At 37.9% G+C, this 20,054-nt stretch overlaps 6 protein-coding genes across 12 annotated transcripts in view; 2 read left to right on the top strand and 4 right to left on the bottom strand.

Moving 5' to 3' along the window:
- Positions 1–4,172: 4,172 nt before the first annotated feature.
- LOC124406102 (uridine-cytidine kinase-like 1) lies at positions 4,173–7,040 on the top strand. Its single transcript, XM_046881475.1, has 10 exons — positions 4,173–4,348; positions 4,529–4,659; positions 4,734–4,904; positions 5,075–5,181; positions 5,253–5,423; positions 5,493–5,564; positions 5,642–5,893; positions 6,018–6,227; positions 6,330–6,515; positions 6,629–7,040. The coding sequence occupies exons 1-10, from the start codon at positions 4,296–4,298 to the stop codon at positions 6,941–6,943; spliced, it is 1,668 nt and encodes a 555-aa protein (XP_046737431.1). The 5' UTR covers positions 4,173–4,295; the 3' UTR covers positions 6,944–7,040.
- A 1,873-nt stretch (positions 7,041–8,913) lies between these two features.
- On the bottom strand, positions 8,914–13,432 carry LOC124406107 (E3 ubiquitin-protein ligase Iruka). Of its 4 annotated transcripts, none has more exons than XM_046881485.1 (8): positions 13,115–13,298; positions 12,438–12,569; positions 11,714–11,949; positions 11,120–11,233; positions 10,881–11,041; positions 10,250–10,365; positions 9,739–9,836; positions 8,914–9,436 (listed from the first exon to the last, which is right to left on the bottom strand). In XM_046881485.1, exons 1-8 carry the CDS (start codon positions 13,196–13,198, stop codon positions 9,343–9,345), a joined length of 1,035 nt encoding a protein of 344 aa, XP_046737441.1. In that variant the 5' UTR covers positions 13,199–13,298; the 3' UTR covers positions 8,914–9,342. The 4 variants fall into 4 exon arrangements, with proteins under 4 accessions (XP_046737441.1, XP_046737442.1, XP_046737443.1 ...); XM_046881486.1 differs by having other exon boundaries at positions 11,804–11,949; positions 13,115–13,297; XM_046881487.1 differs by lacking the exon at positions 13,115–13,298 and adding an exon at positions 12,996–13,014.
- Positions 13,433–13,991: 559 nt separating this feature from the next.
- Positions 13,992–14,914, top strand: LOC124406114. Of its 2 annotated transcripts, none has more exons than XM_046881499.1 (3): positions 13,992–14,199; positions 14,262–14,576; positions 14,669–14,914. In XM_046881499.1, the coding sequence occupies exons 1-3, from the start codon at positions 14,195–14,197 to the stop codon at positions 14,892–14,894; spliced, it is 546 nt and encodes a 181-aa protein (XP_046737455.1). In that variant the 5' UTR covers positions 13,992–14,194; the 3' UTR covers positions 14,895–14,914. The 2 variants fall into 2 exon arrangements, with proteins under 2 accessions (XP_046737455.1, XP_046737456.1); XM_046881500.1 differs by having other exon boundaries at positions 13,999–14,186.
- A 228-nt stretch (positions 14,915–15,142) lies between these two features.
- The window catches only part of LOC124406111 (protein TSSC4), a 17,176-nt gene continuing 12,264 nt past the window's right edge, over positions 15,143–20,054 (bottom strand). Inside the window, exons 2-3 of the mRNA XM_046881495.1 lie at positions 16,991–16,996; positions 15,143–16,134 (exon numbers count right to left, since the gene is read on the bottom strand). Coding sequence (XP_046737451.1) covers positions 15,323–16,105 — 783 coding nt within the window. The 5' untranslated portion in view covers positions 16,106–16,134; positions 16,991–16,996 and the 3' untranslated portion in view covers positions 15,143–15,322. The remainder of the gene's footprint in view (positions 16,135–16,990; positions 16,997–20,054) is intronic.
- The window catches only part of LOC124406112 (ATP-dependent RNA helicase p62-like), a 5,694-nt gene continuing 3,616 nt past the window's right edge, over positions 17,977–20,054 (bottom strand). Inside the window, exons 2-4 of one of the 3 annotated variants that reach the window (XM_046881497.1) lie at positions 19,417–19,588; positions 18,795–19,146; positions 17,977–18,632 (exon numbers count right to left, since the gene is read on the bottom strand). In XM_046881497.1, coding sequence (XP_046737453.1) covers positions 18,307–18,632; positions 18,795–19,080 — 612 coding nt within the window. In that variant the 5' untranslated portion in view covers positions 19,081–19,146; positions 19,417–19,588 and the 3' untranslated portion in view covers positions 17,977–18,306. Of the gene's footprint in view, positions 18,633–18,794; positions 19,147–19,416; positions 19,589–20,054 lie in introns of those variants that run through there. The other 2 variants (XM_046881498.1, XM_046881496.1) reach the window with 2 other exon arrangements.
- The window catches only part of LOC124405907 (ATP-dependent RNA helicase dbp2-like), a 4,468-nt gene continuing 3,512 nt past the window's right edge, over positions 19,099–20,054 (bottom strand). Inside the window, exons 7-8 of the mRNA XM_046881177.1 lie at positions 19,417–19,609; positions 19,099–19,225 (exon numbers count right to left, since the gene is read on the bottom strand). Of these exons, the coding sequence (XP_046737133.1) occupies positions 19,099–19,225; positions 19,417–19,609 (320 nt within the window). The remainder of the gene's footprint in view (positions 19,226–19,416; positions 19,610–20,054) is intronic.

The raw sequence follows: 20,054 nt of genomic DNA, 5'->3' as shown, positions 1-20,054 counted from the left end.
CGCACAAAAAGGCGCAATCGAATGAATTGTCAAAGAAAAGTTTCTTATAATTAGAACTTGTCGTAAAAACTCTGTAGAAACCCAATCCACATCTACGTTTCTTTCAAATCAGATACATTGCGATGTGGGTTGTTGTTCTCAGATACGAATCAAGTTCGGGAGGGAGGTTGGAGAGCATGCATTATTGTGTGGCGTGACGGTCGGCGGTCCTCTTCGACGCGAAGTCTTCGAGCTCAGCATCTCTCCCTATCTAGCGTACCACGGAACGCGATAGATAGTCCAGAGATGAGTTTTGCCCATTCAAACGATCACAGAGATTAATTGAATGTCATAATGATGGATAATGACTCAATAATTGAATTGAATAATTGAATTGAATAACAGCTGGTGTATAATTGCAGAGTGACAATGAATGGAAAATTCAACCTCCTTAATACAACGTCTTTCAATTGTTTCTGTAGAAAAATTTCTGTGATAGTTTGACGCTGTGGATTACAATAGTTAGTCACATCACGGTACATCGCGACCTACCTACCCTCGCTTGATTCCCAACGGAACCACCCAACGGAAATGTTGAAAAAAAATTCACACACACATCCACATCAAACCCCGCGACGTATCCCAAAACGACCACCTACCTCCCCGGTTACCTATATTCGATCTAAACGATTCTCCATTTTTTCCAACACACATCATTCTTCCTCATTCGCGCCGTGGTCACTGTCACTTACTTTTTCGTTGATTACCTGTAGGGAGCAAAATGTTTTTGTACCATAGTCTGCCTACTCAGAATACAATATCACAGTTGTATCACGCCAACCCTAACATTGTATGCATCATTTTAGACTGGTAGACTATCGGTACACCAACCTTTTGTAAATTGGATTAAAAACATCCTATATGCCAATCAGCATTTTTCTAAACGAGCTAAGCTTATAGTTGACTGATACTAGTTGCTTGTTAAAAAATCAAAAATGATTCATAATATAAGATGCAATTTCATTACGTTACTTTATACTAGACTTTGTAGTTTCATCGATTCAACAATAATGTGAATAACTGATTACATTCAGACCTCAGGTGAAACCACCACTTAAACGGCATAATTGTTAAATTCAAATCTAGATTATTATATCAGTAGCGAGACACGATTCGATCTTGCGATTTGCGAATAAGTGATGGTAACCTGTCGCGATGCTCATTCCACATTTAGCAACGTGTAAAATTTCTAACTCTAAGTAAGCTACGGTAAATCAAAGAGCAAAAAAAAAGAAAAATGATTGAAAAATGATGAACTGAAAGTTAAGCACCGTTGCAATTGCGAATGAGCCTACCCAGCTAAGAAATCGAAGATTGATGTAATATTATTGTTACCGCCACGCCACGTGACAGGGGAATACCAGGGAAATATCCGTAACCTAAACACATGCAAACTCACCAATATTCACCTCCTCCAGGCTGCTCCACACTTCAGATGTAGTAGTTCTGGTAGATCTCAGGTTGAATCGTGAAGTGACGCACTTTTTACACTGCAATAAGAATATAACAGAATAATAATCATGAAATATACTTGGATCAGATTTCGTTTCATTAGAAACTGTCTATTTCAAACAATTTTTTTTTTTTTTCCATAAAATTTGGTAATTTTTTATGCACCGATACATGAACCACAGAATCAATGATAGAAAGCATTGAAAATTTACTAGTTTTCTTGAAGGTAATTAAGGACTAAATAATGTTAAATTTCAACTAAACGTCAACTTTCTTAGAGTGAATTTAGGGTGATAGTGTAATCGAAAATGATCTTGATCATGTACCTGTTTTTTATTTTCCAATAGCACTGAGGTCTGGATATTTAGATTTTGCAATTTATTTTGCGATGTTTATTGCTGGCCTCAATTCAAATAATCGCAAACCTCGATTGGTCTTGCTGAAGTCTATTCCTGTAATCAGATAAAACAACACCAAATTTTGTTAATATTTCCAAATATTTATATAATATAATAATTAATATAATGATAGCTCATTTCCAAAATCCATGTACGTATAGTATTTAACACGTATGTTTCAAATATGTTGTAATATGCTTAATCTTTAAAAATATAATCGATTGCATAATACCTGTTGTTTTTCGGAAATAAATTGATCTCCTCAGTCAATGTAGGATGTTTTCCAGGATTTATTGATAGGGTCACTCGATCCAGACAATCACTAACGCCAATCAATGTTATTGCAGTTCGGTTCTGTAAACAGATAAGATACCACGATATAACGTTAAAATCGATCTACTAATCAAGCATAATTTAATTACTATTTAAAAAAAAAATAATACGACGATTAAAAAACAATTAATCGTTTACGTTCCTTGGTTTTTACCTAATATACTTCGTCGTCGTTAGACGTATAATAAGATTATAATTTTGAAGCGCGAAAACTAAGTTGCCGAACGCACGAGTTATTCGAAAATAAGTAACGTCGTAATATGTGAACTTCTGAAAAAAGATGATATAATAGAATACGAAACGAAATATTATAATATCGATTCTCAGAAAGAAACGCGAAGCAAGATGAATTTGTTGATTCGTAATTCCAGGAAACACTCGCAGTGATAAACACAAATCTCGGTATGTTTTCGAAGGGTAAGCTGCACCAGCCGCCACTATTATGTAAACAATGCATCCTTAAGCTCGCCGACATTTCTTCACCCAACTTGTTTTCAATAGGCATTTTATAGACCTGTGAGAGCACTATGTGCGATCCGAAATGATTGTATGATGAAACAGTGATTCAAACGAAGGTCATCCCCCGCAAGGTCCGTTTTATCAACCCAATTCACGGTACAACCGACATATCTCCTCATTGCAATAAAAAAAATAATACGCACGTTAGGTTATTCTGAAGAATGATCGAGATTACTGTTGAAAAACCAATCTCTGCGGCGTGTTTGACTCGCTTACAGTTTTGTAAATTCGGTATCTACGCAGGCCGGTGACCGTCAGAATCTACACGAATAATTCGTATTACGTACCTAACTTCAAATTGCTGATTTCATATTGATAGCTAGTGATTGATAGGTTTTTCAACAGTCGATATCGAGTTAGTTACCAAAAATCCGCGGGCAAAAAACAAAACACAACACCCTGCGGACAGAGGCAACTTCAAGTTACACGTACGATGGTTAAATACGACGAATGTAAGTAAACTCACCTTCAACATTTGTAGGCTGTTTTGATGTTAATAATACTTTTATTCTTTGAGCCACTTTTCTGCATGTTGCGTAGTAATTACCGAATGTAAATTGTTAGAAATCTGCACTGATTATAATACTGCGATTTGGATTCTACAATTGAAGTGCGCAGCTCTCTTCGAGCTATTTGAACCGGAGCAAACTCTACTCTTCAACTACGACTGCTAGCGAGCACTGACCGGAGCCGAATGAGCGCTGCGCAACGCTTGCTCGCCTTTTTGACCGGTATGTCTAGGACCGGTATAGTTCGGCCGGACTACGCTGCGCGCGGTAGTTGCGCACAACACAAGCAGATTTTGCATGTCGCAGCGGCAGTCGTAGAGATTTGAAAACCACGAACGGAAAGTCGTGGGAATTTTCTGATTTTTCACGACCCAATGACAAGCTTGGATGCAATCTTAGATGCAATGAAATCCTTTTTTTTTTATAAAACTAACATCGGAGTCTATGCGCGGACCGGGTCGAGGACCGCAGACCCTGGTGGGGGTACAGGGGGCGAAGATATCAATAAAAGAAATCAATAAAAAATATTCATTTTCTTCATCATTATCATCATCGTCATTGTCATCATTATTATATTCTATCGTGTAATTATTTTATCACATTTCCATCTTGCGGGAAAAACGAGATTAGCAGGAAAAAAGTCATCACGTGTAGCGCTGAGTTGAGCCTCTTCCTCTCGACCCTCCATACTCACGGTTAAAACGGCGTTCGTCGGAGGTAAGATTTCTATTCTAGGGTCGGAGGAACACACTTCTTTGAGCAGATCACTGATATATCAATGAAGTAAATTACGAAGGGACTTGCGCACACGCCAGACGTTTTGTGAAAAGTTTAGGTAGGCGCACGAGCGGCACGAGCGTTGCACAGGGTGCAAGACAGTGCCTATGTCTGACGTCGCTGTTCTCCGTGAATCATTGAGTCCTGAACAATACACAGCAAAGAAATACAAAGAGGCAGTGCTATATGTTTTGTAACATTTTTTTTGCGTACAGCAAACTCATATTGTAACGTCGACGGTTCTTAACCTAAAACATTGAACGTCAGTATGGCTGCAAAAATACAACAATTTGACCCGCCTAGTTCAGCCAGTTCAGATAGGTAATTCATTTTACGTAATCATTTACCTATATGTGTCTCCGCGCCGATCGCAATTTACCGTAATTCTCATTCGCTAGCGTTTGTTGATGGCTCTAGAATAGATGTTAAACCGAAGAAATATAGAACAGATCAATGATTGAAAATTATTCACTATTTATTGCTTCCGTACGTCCTCGTTAGTGACAACGGCGGAGAGCAGTGCCTTGATGATCGGGAGGTTTTTTTATCGGATGAACTAGCAGAGGATGTTGATCGATATCAACGTTCAAATGGAACCCCGACGCCCCAATCTCCTAGACCCCCTTCTACAGGCATGTCTTTCCTTGGGCAAAACACTGACTTCTACCTTGAAGAATATTTCCTTGACAAGACATTCATCTTTCAGGCTCTCAGAAGTCACCTAGGTCCAGAAGGCAGCGAACTACCAGTATGACACAATCGAGTAAAAAAACATCAGCCGAATCTATTTTACGCAGTAAAACAAGAACTATATATACAGCAGGAAGACCACCTTGGTACAATTCAGCTGGCCAGCAAGTCGAACCATTTGTCATAGGTTGGTATACATGCCTATATTATTACTTAAGTAGTAAAATTAGGGAGATGCTCGTACAATCTATGTAATAACAATAATAAGAAATTTTTTTTGATTTTTATTACAATTTGTAATGCATCTTTTTTGTGTCACTAGGTGCACACAAACTATATATGTGAATTAATGTTTAGGAATATGCGGAGGCAGCGCTTCTGGGAAAACTACTGTGGCAGCAAAAATTATTGAGTCACTGGATGTTCCTTGGGTGACGCTTCTCAGTATGGATTCATTCTACAAGGCAAACTATTCTTTTTAACGCCAGTAACAGAATTTCCAAGCTACCTGTCTTGAGAATTTATCTTTTTGTAGGTTTTGAATGAAAAACAACATGCAATGGCTGCAGAAAATGAATACAATTTCGATCATCCAGATGCCTTTGATTTTGAACTTCTTGCCGCAACTTTGCAACGACTGAAAGAGGGAAGAAAAGTGGAAGTACCAATTTACAACTTTGTCACACATTGTAGGGAAAATCGAACTGTGAGTGAAGTGTGGCTCACGTTACACTTTAATTATGTTTCCCTGCTTGAGTTCTCTTTCAACTTCTAGAAAACTATGTACGGGGCCAATGTTATAATATTTGAAGGAATACTCACTTTTTATAATGCGGATGTATTGAAGGTAGGTAAATAACAATATAATCTATCTGTTCACCATACAACAGAATTATAAAATTTCTTCATATATGCTGTATCCAGATGTGCGATATGAAAGTATTCGTTGACACGGATGCAGATGTCAGACTGGCTCGAAGGTTACGCAGAGACATATCACAGAGAGGAAGAGATTTGGAAGGAGTGCTCAAACAATACTGTACAATGGTGAAGCCCTCTTTCTACTATTACATTGCACCCAGTATGGTGCATGCGGATATCATTGTTCCACGGGGTGGGGACAACGAAGTAGCTATCGAGTTGATAGTTCAACACGTTCACACTCAATTGCAATTGGTAAAACAAAAACGCATTTGTATGAAAAATTGTAGAATTAACCTGAATTATAAGAAAATGAATAAAAAATGGCATCGATGACAAAAGTTACAATACTAATAATAATACAATTGGTATTTTTCAGAGGGGTTTCAAGTTGCGTGAAAAATTGGCACATTCATACATCGGTCAACCTTTGCCAACATCGCTATATTTGTTGCCGGATACTCCGCAAATAAAGGGCCTGCATACGTTTATTCGCAATAAATCGACCCTCAGAGACGAATTCATTTTCTATTCTAAACGTCTGATACGCCTAGTTATCGAGTATGCCCTGTCACTATTACCATTCAAGGTGAATCCCGGGTGAATCATCCTCGGCTCTAGCACCACTTTCTCTAATTTGAATAAAATTAAAAAAATTACCCATACCAAAGTACGAATGCTTATTTTTCAGGAGATTACGGTAGAAACGCCACAGGGTGTGTTATATCACGGTAAGCGTGGAGCAACGGACAAGATATGTGGAGTTTCAATACTTAGAGCAGGGGAAACTATGGAGCAGGCTGTATGTGACGTATGCAAAGATATACGAATAGGCAAAATACTCATACAAACGAATTTGCATACTGGCGAACCAGAGGTAATCATCTCACGTTTTACTTTGTAATATGTACTCAGCATAATGAACTGAATACTTTATATTTACGTAGGTACGGTCAATCTAAAATATCCATTTTTGTTTTTTAATTTCAGCTTTACTATTTGAGACTTCCCAAGGATATAAAGGACTACAAAGTGATACTCATGGATGCTACAGTTGCAACTGGGGCAGCAGCCATGATGGCCATTAGAGTTTTGTTGGACCACGACGTAGCTGAAGACAACATACTTCTGGTGTCCCTTCTCATGGCAGAATCTGGCGTTCACTCGATTGCCTATGCATTTCCGCAAGTTAAAATTGTAACATCTGCGTTAGATCCCGAGATTAATGAGAAGTTTTATGTTCTACCAGGAATTGGTAACTTTGGTGATCGCTATTTTGGTACTGAACCTTCGGGTGAAGATTAAATCGAAGTTATTAGAAAACTTCTTATAGGTAGGTATAAGGATATTAGGAATATTATATATTGTAACGTTTCTGGTTAATAAATTTCTGACAAATCTATGTAATGCCCTACTCACCTGATTCACTTTACTTTCATTTACTTTTACTTTTACATACGCTGAGTTTGAATTGTATTATATGCGTACATCACGGCTGATATACACGGATATATTTAATAGGACGTTTCGGAATTGCATTGTCATCATAGCTTGTTCGATTTTTCCCAAATAAATATATTTCACTTTTATCTGCTACTTTGATAACTTACAGGCTTGCAAATTGAAACAGCTCTACCAGTACACAAGGTATCACTTTGCATATAATGTCAGATGGGCTGGTTATATTTTATCTTACGAGTTGAGTAAAATTCTTTCACAAAAAGAAAGATTATTGGAAATGTCCAGCCACTTTAAATCAGATATTCCAGTTTGACTGGTAGAAAATAACGTTACAAGTCACGAACAGCGATTTTCATACCTATATGACACAATGGTATAAACTTATCATTGACTGCAAAGAAAATTGGTACCAATTGATTTCACGTAAGATATCTTTCAACAAAAATGGAATGTCAGCCCTTGCTTCCACTTACATTCTTAACTACGGTTTCACAAGTAGCAAGAATAGCATTGGTTATTTTGTTACGCTTCGGACATGACTCATCTAAAATTTAATAACAAACAGAATGTCACTCAACAGTCAAGAGTACATATGATAGCTCTAAAATATTCCAATTTCGTCAATTGCATGCATATTTTCGAGAGCAAATTTATCTGTTGATAAAACTGTTCAGGTCAAATATTTTTTAGCGTGAAGTTGTAAGAATGTAATAGAAATTAATAATTCTAACGTCAACAATGATTTTTAACTCTATATATCTTAGTCTGTCTAAAGTCTACAGGTATGTCCAAGTTGAATGACAAAACTGTTTGCTTTTAAAAACTTTTATCACATCTCTAACTGGTGATTTACTCGTCTAATTACTTATGAGATATACGTACGTTGGAACTTGCTGACACGATTAACGAGCATAGCCGCCCCATACTCGATCCTCTCATTCCATCAATAAACAAGCAGCTGTGGCCTCTTTTATGCCTATATACATATATACGAATAGATGGGTATACATGAGTATGTATACATACATATATTCGTGTCGAAGATTTGGTAAAATATAACTAGCATTAGGGAGCGTCCACAAATTACGTAATCGAATTTTTAAGGATTTTAAAGGTTTTTGACCCCCCCCCCCCCCCGTCTCCTTTTCTATCTTCCTTCAGATTTAAAGACCCCCTTCAAATGACATAAGAAAAACTGTCCTTCTCCTATTCTTATTTAGGTGTGTCATACATTTTCGCGGTTCAACATTTTTAATACTGTAATAATGAAACGAGGCATATGCATGACAGAAACTTTGTCTATTACCTGTGATAGGAACCACACTAGCCCCGAGATGCAGCCCCCCCCCCCAAGCGATAACGTAATTTAAAGACTCTCCCTTATACAAAATAAATTTAGCGTATACCGTTAATATTACCTACCGAGAACTACCCCGAAGTTTTCAACAATCTACTCTTTCGGAGCATAGAAATATGGCTTTTAAATCGATACTACTTATCCGTTGGTGAAATAGCATGCTGAAAACTTTAAACAGCTACGAACTCCATTGGCTTGATCAGCATTCAATAACAAAACCGAACAATTATTTGCAATAGGTTCTTCACTGAACTCGAATCGAAATCTTACACTATCCTTAAAATGAACAACACAAAGAGTAGATTTCAATTCAAGGAACGTTTCTGAATCGTAGGGAATATCAATTAATGTCCAACTGTTTATCAAATCATTTCTGTGTCGGTGTGCAACTGACGATTTAGTTCAAATAACTGAGCGAAATAAATTATTTAACTGCAAATATGAATCAGTAGCATGACTGAATCAAATAGACTAACAGCATGATGGGGCAATATCCCCTTTATTGGTTTGACACTTGCATTACTGATTTTAGGTGGAAAATTGGATCCAGTGAGTATCTGGACAAGCAAACAGGTGATTTCAATAATGAAAAATCAATCAAGACAGCACATGCCACAGGTGGGATTTTGAATGTCAGGAAGCAAAATAAAATTTAATGATATTGAAATATTATTCTTTTCCAAGGGCAAAGGCAATTTGATTTCGTGACGTCAGTTTGATATATACTGAGTGCTGAAAAAGTTTTCTACCGTGGTCGAGGAATAGTGAAATGCTGAGCGATTCACCGTTTCAGTTTTTAAGTAAATTACACACAGCAAGATGTGAACCGTATCAAAGAGTTATACCAGGTCGGAGATGGTTATGAAACGATCGCGAGTAGCTAATTTCAAATTTCGTTTGTCGAATCACTGCTGGAACTACTACCGGTTGATGTCGACGAGGTAGAAGAAATCCGGCTACTATTTGATTCATTAGCTGCTCTGAAACAACATATATCCATGTTTAGTATATGATTCCTAGCCAAAACTGGTGGTATTCACAACAGAGTTCATCACTTGACAGCTGCAGATAGTCAATTTTTCGATGACTTCGAACCAGCAATACAATATAAGCATCTCTGAGTATCCACTAACGAAAAAACAAGTTCAGACTGCAGAGTTTTGAAAATACAAATGAAAGTTCAAGAAACTAATCCATCATTTCAAGGAGATACGAATTTGTAAATATTTCCAATATTATCAAAACCTGTAGGATAGCTCAAAATTCTAATCAGAAGACGTACCTGAACAGAGCAGCTAGGCTTGGAGCTACTGTGTCTTGATTTGCTTCTACTGAATTCTGATCTCCCAAGCTCTGCCTGCAAATTGGACAGGTACCGTGCTAGAATTGAAAGAGGATACAAAAAGTTTATAATCTCTGAAATAATTTTCCTGACAGATTTGTGAAAAGTACAAAAATACAAATCTAAATTTGCTTATGTGGCATATAGATTGAGGCACTATAATTTGCTTGAAAACATCAATTTACAAACAAGCAGCTGCTTTCTCAAAGAAAAATTAAAAAAAAAAAAAAAAATGTACAGTGAGACTTTCCAGAATGGTCCGATTGAATGGAATTAAATGTTATTGAGTAAATCCAAACCAAGCAGTGATATCCAATATTATGTATGCTGATACTGTTATAATTTGTTACACAGTTTATTTTACACATACTGAAGGAAAGTAGAATAATGTTTCACTTTTTCACCTAGATTAACTTCAAATTACCACACTCTCATTTAACATGGGACTTACCAACTCTAGCCAGGGAACGATGCAAGGGGCATGGTAAAAGTGTTGACAAGGTAGCTGTCTAACAGGTTCAGCCAGTCTGAAGTCCTCCCAACATACTGAGCACTGCAGCTTCCCATCTGTCCATGTAAAGTTACGTTAAAAGTTACATTGACGAAATTGGGTATGTACTATATTGGTCTGAATATGAGTCGAGGTTTCTATTTTATCAACTACAAAAACTTCGCCACCAAGCAATTGTCGTTAAATTTGAATAAGACAACCACGAATCCTGAAACCTCAAACTTCAATTTTTGTAACTAGCATCAGTCTGAACCATAATCAAATTATGAAATGAGATGCGTTTACAATACACTCAAGTTTTATTGATGCAATGTATGCAAAAGATGCAATATTAATCGACAAATACACTTGTGATTATACATAATTTTGCTCATAAAATTCGACTTATATTCGGGTTAAAAAAAAAAAACTCTAAATGAAAGCATAAAATTAGGAGTCTACTTATACTCAGAGTATTCGGTGTGTATCCGTATTGTTTGTATGATTTACATTTACCACAAGATTTACCAATATTTTACGCCAAGCAATCACCATCCAATAACTTAGAAAGTCTACGATGTATTCAACTCACCAACTTGTTCCTGTGAAACCAAAGTACTCGGAATCTGATCTATTTGGTCTCGAGGCAGTGGAGGTGGGCCAGTGCCTTCCATTTGATTTAGTAATTGCGTAACTATTGCATCCAGTCCGTCTCGACCCCAAACATAGTCTCCCGGATTGCCCAAAAAGAGGCTGAAAAGGTGGATGGAATAAAAAACATTTGTACTTTACTTAGCAGATGAATAAACAAATTAAAAGTAAAGTACATACACAGGGGGTTGGCCTTGTCCCACTGGTACACCCCATCCAACTCCAGATAAATTGAGGATGAAATCTTGTATCAGATGTTCAATTGGTACGGGCATTACTTGTCGGGCACGATCACTGCTGAATTTTACAGAGATTAGTATTTTCACCTTAAGATATGTTCATACGCAAGAAGTAGATTACCGCTCGGCTGTTTAATTTTAAATCAGTTACATGAATTGATCAATGACTCAGATTAACACATTGAACAGAATTGGTTTTTGCAGTCAAGGTAGAAAATTTTCAAGAGCATCTATGAACTTTAGCCAAAGGCAATGCGTTAAGTTAACACCAAACATTTCTGGGATCTATTCCAACACCAGGTCCAAAGTGGGTTTGCGTACTCCCCCAGCTCAGAGTATTATCTTAAGAATCTGGTTTAGTTCTAACGTCGTTTTGGCACTAGCTACACGACACACTGCTATTTCAAGATTTGGGAGTAAACTTCGAAATGATATTTTCTAGAAATGCTGAAGAGGTAATAGGTTTTAACAAGGAAACGAAAAGAAAATGCGAACCAACGACAGGCAAGAGACATTGCGTCAATAAATAGAGTACCGATGGATTTGAGGCCTGGGGCGAGAGATAAGTGCAGTGTGCCTGCCAGGGCGGACAGGGTCTATTCGTTCACGGGCTCTAAGCACTCGCCTCTCACTTCCCGGCCTACTGCTTCTTCCGCTACTGGCACCACCTGCAACCACAGCTGGGCTGTTAATAGCAGTGGAAATAGCACTACCAGCACCCGTCAGTCCAAGGAATAAATCGCTCAGCTCCTGCCCGATTCGTTGCGGAAACTAAAAGGAGAGAGAAGTTTGCATTTAGAAAAAATTGAACGTGAAAATTTTACTGAACGGCAAGAAAATCAATTCTTATCAGATTTCAATTGACAATAATAATACCCATATCTTCTACGTCTGATGTAGGTACATATTCTTGAAAACTTTAAACTTATCCGACCATAGCAGCGTCGGTACACTTGGGCAAGGTTTACTGCAGTTTTCCTCCGTTGTGGAAATGCAGGGGTTGCTATCAACATCTTAATGATGGTCACTAATCCATCCCCTCCCTTGCCCCGCACAAGCCTAACGGCTCACTGGGACATACCCTATCGGGTACGGCGGATGTTGGTGATTATTATTATGATTATTATCAGACAAGCATGGTGATTATTATTATGATCATTATCAGAGTAAAGTCGAGGTATTGGTTTCCTTTCATATTTGGAGCCAATAAGTACAGTCGACTATTGAGTAGCTGTTGTTATTTATTTAACATAACTCACATCATAACTCGCGATATCAGCATCGACATCGCTGAGGTCTTCGCTGCTAATATCCATATCCGCTCCTCCATCGTTGCCTGCAGCATCTAACTCTTCAATAAATCCACTCGAGCAGTTTGGACAAGTGTAATCCTAAATAAAAAATCAAATGATTTGAATTACTGACAAGCATGCCCATGTTTATCCTTGTTATTATAATGATTGTTATTCAGCAGAATTCATATTATAGACGGTATTAAATTGTAGAACCGTTAACCACACAGTTACATTGTTGGATGAAGTTATCATTTATGTTAAGTAGTTCCGAACGTAGAGTGTGGTATGGATGAACATTTGTCGAATGTGAAAAATTAGAAAAAATCGATCAACGAAATATCTTTGAAAATATCGTAAGAACAAGGTGGATGTTGTGATATTTATACGGGAGGATGAGTTATGGAAACAACCTCGGCTATTGTGATTAAATAATTTTGAGCAGTGCACATACTTTGAATGAATAGAAACAAAGTGATTATCAGATTCTTCAACGCCCGGATATTCCCCGTATAAATAACATACCTATATGTACAGTTGGGGGCTCAAAGCGACTGATTTTAGCCAAGAGGTTCATGGCGAATGATGCAATACCCCGGCCCAACCAACGTGAAGCTATGTTAATATACCATCTATTTACTTACGGGTAACAAGTGTTCAATTTCGACGCTGCATCTGTGACAAAAAAATCGGGACATCGGAGTCCCATCCACGGCGGCTTCAGCCATGTTTGACGTGTCCCCTTCCGCCTTCACCTGCCGTCACACTTTCGTTGCGCCCGATCGTAGCACTCGCAGTAGAATCGGGAAAGCCTTCCTTGGCAATTCGATAATAAGAGAAACAACATAGTCCCAATAGAACGTAACTCAACGTCCGTGAAGTTCCCGATATAGGCGAGTTTTCGATCTGCGGATGATTGCAATTGCCAATCAAAATCACCACGCCATTGGATAGCTCGATGATTACTTGATGGAATCGCCAATGGGAAGATGATCTCTGAACATCCACAAGAAAATGTGAAACGAGAACGTGCCTTAACGATTTTGAACTCTGTTATTCTTTCACGTGCTTATGCATACAGATTTATTGTTTATTATCAGTAATTTTTATCAGCGAACCAGGAGGAGGTGAGGGGCGATTGATGAAATGTTTACAACAGTGTTTCTCTCTTCGGTGGAACTTGTGTGACTTCTACCCTGGAAGCACAAGCGAGACCGACTCGTACATACATACCTACTCACCTACTCTATACCTATGTCGTTGAAAGCCTATGTGAAAGAAATCGCTCGTTAAACACCGCGTTTTGTCCAACATTTCGCAAAACACCATACTGAGACTCTGGAACTGCGTTAGTTGGTCGAAGCACAGATTTGGAATGCCAAAGAAGACATTAATATGGTCGTAAATTTTTTAATGCATACAACCGTCAACGCCGATCTAAAACTTGTCATCTAAAATTGTTTGCGGGAAAGGCGATGACACATCAAGCTTAATTCGGGCCTTGCGTTAAATCCACAGATTGTTGGATCTCGGAGTCATAAACCGTGAAGGCAGCCATCCAACATACATAATAATTTGACGTCTGACCACATGGTGGGGAATAACTGACCAGCTGACAGATGTTCATGATCTAACCCTCAAATGCATTGGATGACGCCTACCTAACGCAACATTTTCTGGATTTAATTCATTGACGAAAAAGTATTGTTGCTACAGGTCCGAAGATGAAGTATGTCGGCAGTATTTAAACAATAAATCATACGATGTGTTAAACCTGAATTATCTTTGCAGCTGCGAAATAGAGTTGAAAAAAAAAGACTCCACTCAATCCAAACTTCAGGCAATAACATCCGCTGATGTCACAACCTTCCCTATGACAAGTGTCAATTGTGAGGAGCTGCATGCGAATGAAACAACCAAGGAGGGATATTTTGAAACCGATTCCAAAGATCTGGTTCAGAATGATGCCAGTTCTTCGGAGCTTTCCATACATAGTGAAACATTGAAGGCAAATGGTGATGCGTTGCTAAGCACAGACTCAGATTGTCATTCTCACCAAGCTCGAGAGAGGTGGGGTAAGAAGACGCGCCCAAAATCACATAAAAGGTATTTAGGCTATTGATTTTCTATTACTTGATGGGTTATTCATCGCTACATACATTGATATATCTTTAATAATTACGACTCTATAATCTCAGGAAAGCAAAACCCTTGATACCGGGTTTTACCAAAGACTGGGAAAGCAATGATTCGTGGACTTCTGAAAAGGCACAGGAAGATTGTACCCTGGCGGCTGAGGAAATTGAAACAAAACGAAAGAAAATTAAGAGTTTACAGCAAAAGAATAGAAGGTTGAAAGTTCGACATAGTAGGTTGAAGGCTGCTATCAAGGAAATGAAAGCAACCATGGAAGACAAAAATTAAGATAAATCAAGGAATTGGATTTAGGAGGAAAGTCTATCCACTGTACGGCAGTTAATACCAAGAATAAATTCATCATCATTGTACGTGTATCAACAACAGACTGTATGGAATTAGAAAGCACAGAAAAATAAAAGACCTGTTAGAAAAATTCATTTCAAGTTATCTGTATACCACCGAAATATACATAAAACTTGTTTCTCATATTAAAAAAAAGTTATCATCGGCTCAAATATAAAAATTAAGTTTTCTTCAAAATTGAAAGTATGATTTTGTGAATCTCTGAAAGAATTTTTTTTACCTTAAATCAAGACTAAATAGTTTTACTAATTGAAAGTATATAACTAGTACATTGGGTAATATCTTTATATTTTAAGAATTTGACAGATATCAAACAATAGGTATAAATATAATTCATTGCAAAAATAATCTCAGATTTGATCATCCTCCTCATCAAATTCGTGCAAATGTTTTAATTTCAATTCCTTGGTACGATCAACTTTCACCTTCACAGCTGCTCGCTTCTCTTTGTCCTTCTTCTTCTGTTTCTGACCAACAACATATTCTGGCATAACAACCTTACTACTACGAAACATTGGCTTTTCCTCATGTTCAACAATTACTGCCGCATCACTAGGATTGCGATTCCTTCGGTCAAATTTATCTGGCTTTTGGTATTGAATGCTCGTCATTTGTTTCGGTTTTTTGAAGCTTATGACTTGGGAACCAGCAGGGTCATCTTTATCGCTGCAGTCCATTGACAAGTCTGAGCACCTCTTACTTTCCAGGTCTTCTTTAGCTTTACGAGCCTTTAGCTCTTTAAGAAAAGCAAAGGCAGTCCTAGCGTTGCTACAATCAGTCATATCGTCACTGGAAACATCATCCAAGCTGTACTTCACCCATTTATGAGGATTTCTGTGGTGATCCGGAATGCTGCGAGATTTATTGCAGGGTGCCGGGCCTTCTGGCCTTTTGAAGATGCTTTCCTTACCACGAAACTGCCTTGTTTCACTCTTACGTTTTCTACCCATCCGAGGAGGATGATGTTCATCTGCATTTATAGGTTGAATATCCATTGGCACAATGCTATTCTCAATATTTCTTCCCCTGTTGCATTCTTTTTCAGCAATTGACAACTGATCAAACAATTTCTTTTGCCTATCAGCAAAAGCCCCATCACCGCCGTACAACATGAATTTATTCGACATGTGCATCCTCAATGTGATGTGTACACATTTGTCATGCCTGAGATTTAATCAAGTTTTGCAAAAGTGATTTATTTTGTTGCAACAGTTTGCAAACCTAGGCCAAAGCGAGAACGTTTGTTATCAATTTAGCTTGCTTTGCTCAAACACGCAAAAGGATTCTGATAACTAGTGTAACCATAAACAACCATCAGAGTGCATCAACACACAGTGCACATAATATCAAATCTCGGATAGATAGAATACTTGACACTTTCAAAATTGCACGAATTATTAAATCAGAATCTGGACACAACTAGCGTTGCCAGTAGAAAATTTTTTGCCAGCTTCTACCGCGGTTTTACATACGGATCTGGAAACGAAGCCTCATTTCAAGGAGACCGTGTGTCCCCATCACAAGTTCCATGCGAGCTCCGCTACTTTTTTCGCTCGCTGCCACATGCGTCGCTGCGATCTAGTAGTACCTCCCACTCACCGTCTTCTGTGCTCTCTCCTATTCCCACTGATCTCTACTATACACTGGATAGGGTATGCACGGCGCCTCAGCTACAACTGGAAGGTGAGACAAATTTCTATTCTAGGGGTGAGACATCCCATACTCCATACTCTTTGCCTCTACCCTCCACAGCCTGTTTACAGTTTACAGTATGGTTTACAGCACTTTACAGTCCCGATGGACGAAGCCTGATGAAGAGTTGTATCAACATGGTGGAAGGATACATGACATACGTATAATTACAAACCAATTTCCCCTTGTAAATTAGTGAAATGAGGAATTACTGAAACTTCAATGGAACATATTGACCACAATGATGAAAAGGGGGAAAACTGGAAATAGATAGAACACTGGTAATTGTATACGATCATAGATTTCCGGAATATATTTAGTATTTTATCAATCTACTTATTCAATTTACGAGATCACAGAAAATACTGAACGCAGCTATACGAGTACATAATGTAACTAAAGTGCAAAAATTATATCATACATGATGTCTGAATAACCGGTACCAATTCATGTATTGTGTTGACTATCTGAAGACAATGCATACGCCGCATACATAGTATTGGAACAATAATTAAATAATACCAAAGCTATTTGACTAATGACTGCTTAGAGTTGTAATTACATAGGGAACAATGATACATAATCATATAATTATGTATGCAGATGTATCCTATTTGTGATAGCCTGCTGGGAATATTATCTTAGGCAGGACCGTAAGACAAGAGAGTCATACTTTAAGTTATTGCTATTTAGTCCATGTGTTCAATCATTTCCATAAGGTTCAACAAATTATTAACAATTTAGAATACACATATCACGAGGAATTACTTGCCTATGTTACACTTGAGCGTGTTATCTTTATATTACATCGCCTGGCTCTTGGCTTTTTTCACCATCCATCTCTTGGCTTTTTTCACCATCCAACTCCAACTATACCTTTGCAGTTACAAAAATAATCTTCACCCTGTGTTCCAATCCGCCCAAAGTATAAACTCGTTATTTATAAATATTAATACATTCTAGGTAAAGTCTTCTTCTTATTCATCGAAAATGATTCAAACGAAACATAAAACTTCTTACAGACTTAGTCCTGTTTTTCTTAGGTTTACTATAGGAATATGAGTGTGAATACCTGACTCTACTTTTCAAGAAAGTCACAATAATATAATTCTCTTGACTAGAACCTCATAAAATCACTTAGATATTTAAAGAGGAATTTTCAAACCACTCAACACATAATTAATTTTATACCGAATCGTTTCCGCTCAACAGAAACATTTAAAAGAACAGTCTCAATAAATTGGATGTAGATCTATCTAGTACTGGTATACCCACACCTGTACCTATATAAATATATGTATCTCCACATACTTTCAAAGCCAACAGTTCTTGAATAGAATAATATGTGATATCGAAGCTATTATAGGCGCCATAATTGGAACATGCCTATCATGACAAAGAATTTCAAAACACTCTGGTTAAATAAAATATTGCAATTTTGTGAAGCTCCAATTACTGCTCTCCCTCTTGAATGCCTGATTCAACTACGGTCATGCCTAAAAACTAACAGTCACACTAGTAGAAATATGTTATCTAATATTATAGATATAGATACCAATTCACGCTTACTGTTGCAAGAAAATCTTTCCAGAACCTAATTGATAGTCATTCATATCCAATATCAGATATAAATGCAACAGTATTAATAAGCTGCGCCTCGGTATTGGTAATTTGAAATACCGTAATTATCTCCCCCACCGTAATTTTGTGGTCCATTATCCTGACTGTAGCTTCTTTGAGTACTATAACCATAACCACCAGTTTGTCCTGATTGATTATTCTGTTTTCCTCCAGCATAGCTATTGTAGTCGGAGTTTGAATAATTGCCCAAATTTGACTGATAGGCAGATCCTCCGCGAACACCTCTTCCTCCTCTCCCTGATCCATTTCCACGTCCTCTTCCGTCAATATTTCCACGGCGCCCTCCACCGCCGCCACTGTTGCTGCTTCCGCCAAAGCGCTTCCCGCCTAAGTTATTACAGTCTATTACTTGCTATATGAGGAACAAATATTTTTCACCAGTGTAATTTCCAAAAGTATTCGTAATTTATGATGACTTAAACCATACATTAAGGCCAAAATAATCTTTTGAAAGTTAAATAATAGGTTGTGTAAAATAAAACTGCCCACCTCGACCTCCAAAGCCACCGGACTTAGCCAGCTCTGCCATCTCACTAAGTCGAGGATTAACATTTTGCCCAGCTTCACGCAATACCTCAATTAAATCTCCGGCATGTTTCATGTTGTGGGTGGTAAAAAAAGCATAGGCCGTCCCTGTCTGACACCTTCTTCCTGTACGTCCAATGCGATGAATATAGTCTTCAGACGAAGAAGGGTAATCAAAGTTGATGACGTACTTGACATCCTCCACGTCTGTAATATTGGTATGCTTATCACTTTCCATCAATATTTCCATTGGGTAACATCAAAATGATTAATTGCGTGTGATTTTCAATTCTATGTTAGTTTGGGTAACCAAGGCCTGAAAGACATGGAGAACTTGGTGAACTTCACACAAATAAATCAAATCAGAAACATAGGGGAAGAAATCTAAAATATGTCTGGAAAAAGCATGAAACATTGAATTATATGTCACCTAGAGCCACGTTGATAGATATAGTACAGACGTGAAAATATAGATTCGTCGGAAGTCTAAGCATGTGGTTATGTATCTATGGTAGTTTATACAAACGTGGTAATAGACGTGCAATCTAGTATGAAATGGAATAATATATACATTGATGGCACCCACCTTTCGCCTGCAAGTCCCGACTCGAACGGCGAGATGGACTTCATTTGCATACAGAATGGTGCGATGCCAATTTCAGTTGGTTTGTTATAGAAATTTAGTATCAGCCTAGCAGTTAGACAGACACAGCGATTGTGTCTGATGTGGGATAAAGGCAGCATTTTAGGGTTTAGACCTGACGAGTGCATTAGTTCCGCTAGAGGCACCAGATATAGGTATGATGATCAGGGTCGTAAATATTGATTGTCATCAAGTTGCGATTAATCTCAGTGCTAGACAAAATTTCGTTCGAAATTGCAACAGCCAGGCATATTCGAAGCAAGTTAGGCTGATGGGTTCTCCAATTGAATTTACCAGTGTTGAGCTTCACGATGAAACATAAAGCATGGAGCAGGCTCCATATCAATAGCTTGATATTCTATCACTTAGAAAAGTTTTAGGGTACCGAGTGAAACTAACAAATAAAACCAAAAAATAGCTGTGTCTGCCCAATACTGGCATTACACCGCGTTGATATAGTAAACTCTGTGCCTCTGGAAAAAAAAACCAGACTGACTTATTGTTGGTAGTAGCTTGTGTGTGTGTTCATAGAACCCTGCAAAGTTTATTGAAGTACTTGTCCCCAATACATTTATACCAAC

The sequence above is a fragment of the Diprion similis genome, chromosome 4, assembly GCF_021155765.1.
Source record: "Diprion similis isolate iyDipSimi1 chromosome 4, iyDipSimi1.1, whole genome shotgun sequence".
In the NCBI taxonomy this organism is placed as follows: Eukaryota; Metazoa; Arthropoda; class Insecta; order Hymenoptera; family Diprionidae; genus Diprion; species Diprion similis.
Note: the sequence above shows the minus strand (reverse complement) of the source record. Positions and strands in the feature narration are given on the sequence as shown.

What these genes read in the sequence shown, in the direction of transcription:
- LOC124406114 (XM_046881499.1), top strand. An exon ending in CGCCCAAAATCACATAAAAG is followed by an intron (nt 14,577 to 14,668) that starts GTATTTAGGCTA and finishes CTATAATCTCAG; the next exon opens with GAAAGCAAAACCCTTGATAC.
- LOC124406102 (XM_046881475.1), top strand. Translation starts at nt 4,296, where the DNA reads ATGGCTGCAAAAATACAACAATTTGACCCGCCTAGTTCAGCCAGTTCA. An exon ending in ATTGTAGGGAAAATCGAACT is followed by an intron (nt 5,424 to 5,492) that starts GTGAGTGAAGTG and finishes TTCAACTTCTAG; the next exon opens with AAAACTATGTACGGGGCCAA. An exon ending in TTCACACTCAATTGCAATTG is followed by an intron (nt 5,894 to 6,017) that starts GTAAAACAAAAA and finishes GGTATTTTTCAG; the next exon opens with AGGGGTTTCAAGTTGCGTGA.
- LOC124406107 (XM_046881485.1), bottom strand. Translation starts at nt 13,198, where the DNA reads ATGGCTGAAGCCGCCGTGGATGGGACTCCGATGTCCCGATTTTTTTGT. An exon ending in AAATTGAACACTTGTTACCC is followed by an intron (nt 12,570 to 13,114) that starts GTAAGTAAATAG and finishes TTTTTTATTTAG; the next exon opens with GATTACACTTGTCCAAACTG. An exon ending in CTGATATCGCGAGTTATGAT is followed by an intron (nt 11,950 to 12,437) that starts GTGAGTTATGTT and finishes CTCTCCTTTTAG; the next exon opens with TTTCCGCAACGAATCGGGCA.